This window comes from Chrysochloris asiatica, unplaced genomic scaffold (assembly GCF_000296735.1).
Source record: "Chrysochloris asiatica unplaced genomic scaffold, ChrAsi1.0 scaffold00107, whole genome shotgun sequence".
Lineage (NCBI taxonomy): Eukaryota > Metazoa > Chordata > Mammalia > Afrosoricida > Chrysochloridae > Chrysochloris > Chrysochloris asiatica.
In genome coordinates, this window is record NW_006408625.1 from 8,026,234 (window position 1) to 8,038,588 (window position 12,355).

At 38.7% G+C, this 12,355-nt stretch overlaps 1 protein-coding gene across 1 annotated transcript in view; it reads left to right on the forward strand.

Annotated features, from left to right (window-relative positions):
- CCDC15 (coiled-coil domain containing 15) overlaps positions 1 to 12,355 on the forward strand; it is a 227,537-nt gene that overhangs the window by 107,459 nt on the left and 107,723 nt on the right. Inside the window, exons 6-10 of the mRNA XM_006867680.1 lie at positions 4,185 to 4,307; positions 4,564 to 5,103; positions 5,845 to 5,970; positions 6,218 to 6,340; positions 7,525 to 7,632. Coding sequence (XP_006867742.1) covers positions 4,185 to 4,307; positions 4,564 to 5,103; positions 5,845 to 5,970; positions 6,218 to 6,340; positions 7,525 to 7,632 — 1,020 coding nt within the window. The remainder of the gene's footprint in view (positions 1 to 4,184; positions 4,308 to 4,563; positions 5,104 to 5,844; positions 5,971 to 6,217; positions 6,341 to 7,524; positions 7,633 to 12,355) is intronic.

Sequence of the window (12,355 nt, forward strand, 5' to 3'; positions counted from 1 at the left end):
TCTTCTCGAGATGATTTTTGAAATTTTCTGTTCAGCTCTTGTACCTCCTCACTTCTTCCATTTGCTTTAGTATCTCTACACTGGAGAGCAAGTTTCAGTGTCTCCTCTGACATCCATTTTGACCTTAACCTTCTTTCGTGTCTTCTTAATGACTTTTGCTTGCTTTGTATCATGTTCTTGTTGTCATCCCACAACTCTTCTAGTCTTTGGTCTGTAGTGTTTAATGTATTAAATCTGTTCTTTAGATGACCTCTAAATTCATGTGAGGTGTATTCAAATTCATAATTTGGCTCTTGTGGACTTGTTTTCTTTTTCTTCAGCTTCAGTGTGAATTTGCATATGAGCAATTGATGGTCTGTTCCACAATCTGCCTCGGTCTTGTTTTGACTAATGATATTGAGCTTTTCCATGGTCTCTTTCCACAGATGTAGTCAGTTTGATTTCTGTTTATTCCATCTGGCGAGGTCCATATATATATAGTCGTCTCTTGTGCTGTCTAAAGAAGGTATTTGAAATGAACAAATCATTGATTTTGCAGAATTCTATCATGCGTTCTTCAGCATCATTTCTATCACCAAGGCCATATTTTCCAACTACCGATCTTTCCTCTTTGCTCCCAACCTTTGTATTCCAATCATCACTAATGATCAATACATCTTGATTACATGTTTTATCAATTTCAGGTTGAAGAAATTGGTAGAATTCTTCTGTTTCATCCTCACTGGCTTTAGTGGTTGGTGTGAAAATTTGAATAATACTGGTATTAACTGGTCTTCCCTGTTGTATTTGTTGGTAGGTTTTGTGGAGTCGGTTCCGACTCATAGTGACCCTGCACAGGGTTTCTGAGGCTGTAAATCTTTATGGAGCAGAATGCTTCATCTTTCTCCTGCGGAACTGCTGGTAGTTTTGAACTGCTAACCTTGAGTTTAGCAGCCCAACTCGTAACCACTACGCTACCCAGAGCCCTTAGGTCTTCCCTGTAGGCTCATGGACATTATCCTGTCACAGACAGCATTGTACCTCATGACTGAGCTAAATATGTTTTCTTTGACAATGAATGCAACACAATTCCTCTTCAATTTGTCATTCCCGCCATAGTAAACCGTGTGGTTGTCAGATTCAAAATGGCCAATACCAGTCCATTTCAGCTCACTAATGCCTAAGCTATCGATGTTTATGCATTCCGTTTCCTTTTTGGCAATTTCTAATTTTCTTACATTCATACTTTGTACATTCCGTGTTCTGATTATTAATGAATGTTTACAGCTGTTTCTCTTCATTTTGTGTTGTTTCTTTGCTATTCATACAGTTTTCAGTGACTAAATATTCAGAAGTAGTTAGTTACTCCTTCTCCCTAGTCTTCTTCTGAATCGTGTCTGCCATGGATGATCCTGCTGGTATTTAGAATACTGGTTGCATAGCTTCCAGAATCACAGCAACTCACAAGCCACCATAGTACTAGAAACTGACAGATGAGTGGTGGTATTTATAAATACCTTGAAATAATATTGACATCTCAGCAATATTAATTTTCCAATCCATGAACATAGGATATGTTTCCATTCATTTGTTACTGCTCTTGTGTGCCATCAAGTTGATTCGAACTCTGAGTGATCCTGTTTGACAGTGTAGTCCTACCCCATAGGCTGTAATCTTTATAGTAACAGATTAAAAGACTTATCTTCTATAGAGAGCCTGAAAAGTTCAAACTGCAGACCTTTCATGTAGCAGTCAAGTGCTTCACCGTTTTGCACCAGGCCTCCTTTCATTCATCTAAATCTAATTTAGTTTCTTTTAATAATGTATTATAGTTTTCAGTATTCAAATGATGCATTTCTTTTGTAATATCCAATTTTACAATGAATGGCTATGTTGATCTACTAGACTCCTAATATACTGAAGCCTAGGATTTTATTTTTATTTTTGTGGAAATAGGCGCTGGAAAAGCTCCATATCATCAATCAAAACAAATCCAGGGGCAGACTGTGGAATAGACCATCAATTACTCTTACGCAAATTCAAACTGAAGCTGAAGAAAATGAAAACAAGCCCATGAGAGCCAAAATAATGACCTTGAATATATCCCACCTGAATTTAGAGATCATCTGAAGAACAGATTTGCTACATTAAACACTACAGACTAAAGACCAGAAGAGTTGTGGGATGACATCAAGATCATCGCATATGAAGAAACAAAAAGTTATTAAGAAAACATAAAAGAAGGAAAAGATCAAAATGGATGTCAGAAGAGACACTGAAACTGTCTCTCTAGCATAGAGATGCTAATGCAAATGGAAGAAATGAGCTACAAAAGCTGAGTAGAAACTTTCAAAGATCAACTCGAGAAGATAAAGCCAAATACTACAACAATATGTGCAAAGATCTGGAATGAGAAAACCAAAAAGGAAGAACACGCTCAGCATTTCTCAAGCTGGGGGAACTGAAGAAAAAATTCAATCCTCGACTTTTGTTATTGAAGGATTCTCTGGGCAAATTATTGAATGATGTAGAAAGCATCAAAGGAAGATGGAAAGAATACACAGATTCACTGTACCAAAAGGAAGTGGTTAATGTTCAACCATGTCAAGAGGTAGCATATAATCAAGAGCCAGTGATACTGAAGGAAGAAGACCAAAGTGCATTGAGGAATTGGCAAAGAACAAGACACCAGGAACTGATGGAATAAAAATTGTAATCTTTAAAGAAAGTGAGGCAGCACTGGAGGCACTCACTCATCTCTGCCAAGAAATTTGGAAGACAACAATTTGGCCAACTGATTGGAAGAGATTTGTGCTCATTCCAAAGAGAGGTGACCCAGTGGAATGTGGAAATCAACGGAGAAACTCTTTGATTCCCCATGTGAGGAAAGTTTTACTAAAGGTAATACAGAAATGGGTGCAAGCATACATTGACAGAGAAATTCCAGAGGCTCAAGCTGGATTCAGAAGAGGCCATGGAGTGATGGATATCATTGCTGACGTCAAATGGATCTTGGCTGAAAGCAGGGACTATCCGAAAGACGTTTACCTGTGCTTTATTGACTATGCAAAGGCTTTTGAATGTGTGGATCATGACAAGCTATGGACAACATTGAGAAAGATGAGTATTCCGTAACACTGACTTGGCCTCATGAGGAATCTGTACCTGGACCAAGAAGTTGTTGTTCGAACAGAACATGGGAACATTGAATGGTTTAAAATTAAGAAAGGTGTGCAACAGTGTTGTATTCTTTCACTATATTGATTCAACCTTGATGCTGAGCAAATCATCCAAGAAGTTGTGTTATAAGAAGAAAAACGTGGCATCACGATTGGAGGAAGGCTCATTAACAACCTGCAATATGCAGATGATACAACCTTGCTTGCTGAAAGTTAAGAGGACTTAAAGTATTTACTGATGAATATGAAAGAGCACAGCTTACAGTATGGATTACATCTCAATGTAAAGAAAACACAAATCCTCACCACTGGACCAATAAACAACTTTCTTATCAATGGAGAAAAGATTGAAGTTGTCAAAGACTTCATTCTCCTTGGATCAACTATCCACACTCACTGAAGCAGCAATCAAGAAATCAAATGACATATTGCATTAGGCAAATCTGCTGCACAAATCCTTTTTAAAATGTTGAAGAGCAAAGATGTCAGCTTGAGGACAAAGGTGCGCCTGACCCAAGCCTTGGTATTTTCAATAACCTCATATTCATGCGAAAGCTGGACAGTGAATAAGGAAGACTGTAGTACAATTGATGCTTTTGAGTTATGGTGTTGGAGGAGAATATTGAAAGTGCCATTGGCTGCCAAAAGAACCAATAGATCTGTTTTGGAAGAAGAGCAGCTAGAGTGCTCCTTGGAGGCCACGATGGTGAAACTTCGTCTCTCATACTTCAAACATATTGTCTGGAGGGACCAGTCACTAGAGAAGGATATCGTGTTTGGTAAGGTGGAAGGTCAGAGAAAAAGAGGAAGACCCCCAATGAGATGGATTGGACAAGTGGCAGCATCGATGGGCTCAAGTGTGGCAACAGTTGTGAGGTTGGCCCAGGATCGTGCAGTGTATCATTCTGCTGTGCATAAGGTTATTATGAGTCGGTCCCGACTCACTGGCACCTAACAACAACGATTTTATTGTAATTATGTTGTTTCTACCAGTAATATCTACATGTTTTTTTGTTCGTTCTGTAGAAACTTGACTCTGTAGGATGTGTATCTATTATGACAGATGAGAAATGGAGAGAGAATTTGCTTTGGGGTGACCAGCAGGATCTCCTTTCTGAAATCAAGGATAAGCCTTTCAACAGAGTTCAGGTAAAGCAGAATGAAAGGAGATAGGGTAAGAGAACGTAAGCTAATTGCTGTTTGGACTAGAGACTGCCAGTACCATTGTATTGGTTTGGGATATTAATATAGGTTCTGTTAAGTTGAGCAAAAACTGTAGAGTCATATTTTATTCTAGTAATTTATTTTACTAGTATATCCTTTTAGGTTTATTTTATGAATCTTCAAGAGTCAAGAGTGTTGCTACTGCCTGATATTTATATTTGGTATTTATGTTCACTTTTAGAAAGTACAGTTTAAAAATCCATTATTTGATGTGATGGAAGAGAAAGAACTAAAGCAGTTACATTTTCAGGATATGTTGTCAGAAGCCCAGGATTATCTTCAAGAAGTCCAAAGTGATCTGTCTGAAACCCTTGGTGTTTTACCAAGAGTCCAGAGTGCTGAATCAGAAGCTCAGAATCTTGAGCCAGATACCCAGGCTTTTGATCTGGAAGTTCCTGCTGGCGAGCTTAAAACCCAATCTGATGAGCCTGAAACCCAAGTTGATGAGGTCGAAACCCAGGCTGATGAGCTTGAAAACCAGACTGGTGAGCCCAGAGCCCAGGCTGCAGAGACAAAAGCTCACGGTGTTATGTTGAAAGCCCAGAGTATTGAGCTGGAAGAAGGGAGTATTATGATGGAAGAAGCCCAGGATTTTTTACCTGAAATCCAGGGTGTTCAACCCAAAGACCAGGATTTTCTACTTAAAGATGAAGATGTTCTACATAGAGACCAGAATATTCTACCCAAATGTCAGGACCAAGATATTGTACCCAAATACCAGGTAAAGTAGAGAAGGAATAGAGCAAGGTTTAGAGTGGGATTTACAAGGACTGTGTTGGCATCCTGGTGTGGCGCTGTGGGTTAATGCGCTGGACTGCAAAGTTGAAATGAACCTCAGTGTCAGCAGGTCAAGCTTAACAGTTGCTCCTTGGGAACCCTATATAGGGTTATTATTATTGGTTGGAACTGACATGATGTTACTTAATAACAACAGCAAAAGCAACAATATTGCAGTTTATTTAGAGATTCAGGGTTGGAAAAAAAAGAGTTTTCCTAATGATTTATCAAAAATTGACTTGACATTCAGTTTTTCTAAGTGTCTAGCTATAATTAGCAGCATATTATACTTGTCGGAGTCATTCACATTTCTTTTCTGCTATCTTCATTAGGAAACATACTTCAGGCAACCATCACTTGCTTTGACAACTGCAAGATGGAGAAAGGAACGGCCCACAAGTGCCAAACACTGTCTTCTACCAGTGCTCCAAGTCCAGTCCTCCACCAGAGATCAGTTAGACCAACAGGAAGAAGAAATGGATGAACAGGAAGTAAACATTAGGGTTGTGACTTTGCTTAATATAGTGTAGTTGAGTTTGTGGAATATAGTTTTTTCTTTTATTCAATGAAGTGCCCAATTACACTCAGACCTCAGCTCCACAATTTTCACTAAAGCCTAAAGTATTCCTAGGTAACCTATTATTCTTAACTGAACAATTGATCTTTCGTGTTTGTTCTTTTCTAGAAAGTAAATTTGAAACAGCCGGCATCAATTTCAATTTTGATAGGTAGGGGAGAGAGAGAGGTTTTTCCTCTGGATGTCAAGCCTGATCTACACAGGCATCAAGATCAAGCCTCCATCAGGTACAAGGTAGGACAGTAAAAAGAAGAGAGAGATCAGCAGGGACTGAATTTTTTAGGGTTTAGTTTGGAGCTTACAAAGATTGCTCCAGTTCAATTGCAGAACTAACAAAAAGTATAGTTTTCTGTTTTATTTCGTATTATCCTGACTTTAAAAAATTACCCTATCAGTAGGCTTTCAATAAAACCTAGCATATATTATTGCTATCATGTTACATTTATTGGAACATTTATCTTTTGCTTTCTTTCTCTTTTAGAAAGTACGCTTCAAGGAGCCACATTGTGCTATAATGGATGGGAGTGGGGAAGAAGACTTCTCCCTGGCAGATTCTAAGTATCTGCCTCCTAAACTCCAGGAACAGACCTTCATCAGAGATCAGGTAGAACAGACCCCAAAAGATTAAGCAACAGAAAATAGATTCTGAATTACGACGGGTAATTTGAAATCTAGAACCAGGGCCTTCAAAGTTAACCAAAGAATGGTTAACTTCTTTGTGAGAAAATGGTCCTAGTAGAATAGAGGCATGGCTTCAAGAAGGATGGGCATAGGGTGTTAAGTTCTAAACAGTTCATTTCCTGATGATGTTTCTTCTCATTTTTCTGTTCTCTCTTGTACCTGGACAGAGTCCTGGTGACACAGTGGTTAAGTGTTGGACTGCTAAGCAAAAGAGTGGTAGTTCAAACTCCCCAGCCAATCTGTGGAAGAAAAACGATGCAGTCTGCTCCTGTAAAGATGTGCGGTCTTGGAAATCCTAGGAAGCAGTTCTACTCTGTCTTATAGGGTTACTATGAGTTGAAACTAACTCAGTGACAGTGATTTTACCTTTTATGTAATGGTGCATATGGCCCTGGTCTCAACTATATTAATCAAATCAATTCTTTCATTCAGAAGTTGATGTATCACCTTTATGTTTTATTACAGAGTAGTTAGACTATTTTAATTTACCAAAATTATTCCACACCTTTGCTCAAGCCAGTATTACCACTTGCATATATCCCCACATGAATAATGTAGGAAGATGCATTAGATGCTAAATTACTTAAGATTTGAGAGTTTGTCAGACTGCTCTGTACATGGTTTGAAATTAACAAGGTCTACAGAGTTGGGCTAAGGGTATAATATATTTATGTCATAATATATCAGAATATCCTCTTCTAGTATCGCTATGCTGGGGTTCTCACTGAAGCCTACAATATTCTTACTAGCACATTACCCTGATTAGGCCATTTGTTTTGTTTCGTTTCTTTAGAACATGATTTTGAAGCAACCCTCATGTTTTCTGAGAGAGAATAGAGTGAGACAGGAATTGCCTCAGGAAAATCCTCAGTATGTTACAACTAAAATCCAGGACCAAACCTCTCTGGGCGAACAGGTAGAATTGAATGCAGTGGGAGGAAGTGACAAAGTCTAAATTACTTTAGATGTATAGAGTTTGTCAGACTGTCTTTACTTGGTTTGTGATTAAGATTTAAGGTCTACAGAGTTGGGTTAAGGGTGTAACATTCTCATTTTTAGGTCAAATGTTTTGTATTTCTGTTGTTTCTTTAGAACACGTTTCTCAAGCAATCTTCATCTTTCATGAGAGAGGAGACAGTAAGACAGGAATCGCCTCAGGAGAATCATCAGTATGTTATACCTAAAATCCAGGACCAAGCTTCCCCTGGAGAACAGGTAGAGCAGAATGCAGTGGAAGGGAGTGACAAAGACTAAATTACTTAAGATTTGGGCTGGAGCATATCAAGCTAGTTATATGTGGAATGTATAGAATTAGGGACTCCAGAAATAAAGCTGAAAGTGTAATGTCTTCAGTTATTTCAAAATGTGCAAGAATACACTGGATTGTTTAAAAATATTCCAGGAACAAAGTAGAAGAAGAGAGAGATGAAAAAGCAAAATGTTCCTAATTATTGAAACTGGGTGATCAGGAACATGGGATTCATTATAGTTGTTTCCCTACTTTAATGTATGTTTGAAAATTTTTTCATTTGCTCACATATACTCTTCATTTAGTATCATTATTCTGATGTTGCCACTGAAGTCTATAAGTCTGTATTGTCAGTCTGTAAGTCTATATTGTCAGTCGCCCATCATTTCTGGTTAGACAATTCGTTTTGTAGTTTGTTAGAGCAAGTATATACTAAACAACCCTTATCTCTTAAGAAATGGAAGATGGTGAGAGGAGTTGCTTATGGAGTACCATCAATATGTTTTACTCAGTATTCAAGAGTTGGCCCTGTCAGAGAATAAGTAGGGCAGAATAGAGTGAGGAGAAGGTAGCAGAGTAAATTGCTAGGTTTGGGCTCAAGATTAGCAAAGCAATGCTTCACGGTCTTAGTGGTAGGTTAATAAAAGTGGACAAAAAATATGTTTTCTTGTTCTGTGATGTATCACACCATTCTGACCTCTGACACTACTTCAGACTTCCTCACTGAAGTCTTTATTGCCACAGACATATTGATCCATTGTCAACAATTTATGTTCAGTGTTTATTTCCGTTTTTAGCTTATGTTGTTGTGAAATGCCGTTGAGTCGATTCCAACCCATAGCCACTCTGTATAGGGTTTCTGAGGAGCAACTGATGAGCTTGAACTGATGATCTTGCAGTTCAAATGGCTTTGCAGTCTGGTACATTAACCCACAGTGCCACACCAGATAGGGCAGATAAGAGATTGAGAAAGGAGTTATTTCCAGAGTGCTATGGAGTCCTGGGATGGCTCTGAACCACAAGATCAGTTTGAACTGCAAGGTGGTGGTTTAGATCCCCCAGCCACTCCTTGGAAACCCTATACAGGGTCACTATGAGTCGGAACCGACTGGATGACACTTAACAACAGCAACATAGGGTTCTGGTGTGGTGCTATAGGATAAGCACTGGACAGCTAGACTACTAACCACAAGTTTGATGGTTTAAACACACCAACTACTTCTTGGAAACCCTACGCAGATCGCTATGAGTTGGAACTGGCTCTATGGCAATTAATACCAACATGAGTATGTTTTATGTGAGAATCAAGCTCCTGACTCTATCAGAAAGCAGGTAGAGCAGAGTATAGTAAAGAATAAGCAGCAGAAAGTAAATTATAAAGCAGTTGAAATAGGCTTACTAGAGCTATGCTGTTAACATTGATGATGACAATGATAAACTGTTATTAATACTGTAAATAATGGTATTAATCTTATTATTTATAAAGTTTACATCTATTGAGCACTTCCTAAAGCCTAAACAGTATAACCTTGTATGCATTAGCTAATGTAATTCTCACAATAACCCTGGGAGATAGATACTGTTATCCTTATTTTATAGATGGAGAAACTTAATATTGTTTTGAAGGTAAAAAGTTTAGATCCATTATATTGGCAAGAAGTATAATATTTACTTTTATGCCATATTGTATCAGACTATCCTGACCTATTTAGATTATCTCAGGGCTGTCACTGAAGCTTGCAGTATTATCACTGCTATTATGTTACTACTCAATTTAGCTGTACAATTACTGTACCATTTAGCAAGTACTTTTCTTTCTTTTAGAGCTTATATTTAAGGAAGCAGTCATATGGGATGGCAGAAAGAAAGCAAGAAGATTGTCTTCTGGATAGCCATCATCATCTTCAATCTAGACAGCACAAAGAAGTTTCAAGCAGAAGACAGGTACAACAGATCAGTATGGTTAGTTGAGTTTAGACAGGATTATAGATAGCTAAAGGAGCTCTGGTAGCATAGTGGTTACAAATTGGGCTGCTAACCTCAAGGTTACCAGTTCAAAACTACCAGCTGTTTCCCAGAGAAAGATGAGGCTGCTTCTTGGAAACCCTGAATGGGGTTGCTATGAGTAGGAACCAACTCAAGGGCATTTAACAATAACAATTGAATTAAGAAGATCCCTTGGGTGGTGTAAATGGTTTGTGCTTGACTACTTGCCTAATGTGGCAGTTCATACTCACCAGTGACTCCATGGAAGAAATGCCTGCTGATTTACTTTTGTGGAAATTATGTGGGTTATGGGTTGGGCTGCTAACTGCAAGGTCAGTAGTTCAAATCCACCAGTTGCTCCTTGGGAGAATGATGAGGTTTTCTGCTCCCATAAAGATTTATAGCCTCAGAAACCCTATACAGGGTTGCTGTGAATTTTCCCAGTGATTAAAGTGCCTTTGATGAAGACTCTTGCAAAAAACCTCATTAAAGAGTTAAAGATCAAAGATACCAGTTTGCAACTAAGGTGCACCTGACCCAAGCCATGGTGTTTTCACTCACCTCATATTCTTATGAAAGTTGGACAGTGAATAAGAGAGACTGGAAAAGAATTGATGCATTTGAATGACAGTGTTGTAAAAGAATATTAAAATACCACGGACTACAAGAAGAACAAATAAATCGATTTTGAAACAAGTATATCCAGAATGCTCCTTAGAAGCCAAGATGGCAAGACTTTGTCTCATACTTAAGACATTTATTAGGAGGAACCAGTCCCTGGAGAAGGACATCATGCTTGATTAAGTGGAGGATCAGTAATAAGGTAGAAGACCATCAATGAATGTATTGACACAGTAGCAACAGCAGTGGACTCAGGTGTAAATGATAATTGTGAAGCTGGTGCAGGGCTGAGCAGTGTTTTGTGTTGTTGTGTACAGATTTGCTATGAGTTGGAATCGAATTGATAACACCTAACTACTAGCGTGGCTTTGTAGTATAATCACTGGACTGCCACCTGCAAAGTCAGCGGTTCAAATCGACCAGCTCCACCTTGGAAACCCTATACAGGGTTACTATGAGTCAGAACCAACTTGATGACACTTAACAACAATTGGAATTTTTATTGTGATTATGTTATATTTGTAGATTGCTTTGAACAGTGTTGATACCATGATTATACATTTTCAGTTCACGAACACAGAATGTCTTTCCATCTATTTGTCACTATTAGGTGTGGCTGAATCAGTTCAGACTTATAGTGATCCTGTGCACAGCAGATCAAAACACTGTCCAGTTATGTGCCATCATCACAATTGTTATGTTTAAGTCCACTGTTGCTGCCACTATGTCAGTCCATCTTGTTGGTTGTCTTCCTCTTTTTCATGGACTCTCAACTTTTCTTAGCATGGTGACCTTCCGCAGGGACTGGTCTCTTCTGATAATATGTCCAACAAAGTATGAGAAACGAAGACTCAACATCATAATTTCTAAGAAGTATCTGGCTACACTTATTCCAAGATAGATCTATTGGTTCTTTTGGCAGTCCATGGCACTTTCAGTACTCTCCTCCAACACCACAATTCAAAGGCATCAATTTTTCCAAATTGATCTGGCTACACTTATTCCAAGATAGATCTGTTTGTTTTTCTAGCAGTCTGTGGTATTTTCAATGTTCTTTGCCAATGCCATAATTCAAATGTATCGTTTTTTTATAGTCTTCCTTACTCATTGTCCAACTTTCACATGCTCATGAGGCAAATGAAAATACCTCATCTTGGGTCAGGTGCACCTGAGTCCTTAACGTGACCTCTTTGCTCAAGAACACTTTGAGGAGCTTTTGTGCAACAGATTTATGTAATTCAGTGCGCTATTTGATTTCTTGACTGCTGCTTCCATGACCATTGATTGTGGATGCAAACAAATAGAAGGTTTCAAAAACTGCAATCCTTTGTTCATTTATCATGATGTTATTTACTGGTCCAGTTGTCAGGATTTTTATTTTCGTTACATTGAGGTGCAGTACTTACCGAAGGTGTTAGTCTTTGATCTTCATTAGTAATTCTTCTGTCAGTTGTCTTACTGAGATGACTTGTGTGTTGCTGTGATGCTGAAAGCTGTGCAACCAGTATATTAAATACCAGGAGAGTCACCCATGGTAGACAGGTTTCAACAGAGCTTCCAGACTAAGGCAGACAGGAAAGAGAGGTAGACCACTTCTCTTCTGAATGGTTAGCCATTGAAAATCTCATGAATAGCAGAGGAACATTGTCAGATATAGTGCCAGAAGATGATCCCCTCAGTTTGGAAAGCACTCTAAATATGATGGGGGAAGAGTTGTCACCACAGAAAAGAGTTCACCTTTGATGACATGGATGGTGTTAAACTTTACAGATCTTCATTTGTTGATGTGGCACAAATGAAAATGAGAAAGAACAGCTGCAAATATCCATTAATAATCAGAACATAGAACCTACAAAGTATGTTGTTGTTGTCAGGTGCCATCGAGTCGGAACCAACTCATAGCTACCCCAATCACAGCAGAACGAAACAATGTCCGATCCTGGGCCAACCTCACTACTGCCGCCACACTTGACGCCATCAATGATGTCACCTGGCTGATCCATCTCGTTGGGGGTCTTCCTCTTTTTCTCTGACCCTCCACCTTACCCAGCATGACATCCTTCTCCAATGACTGTTCTCTCC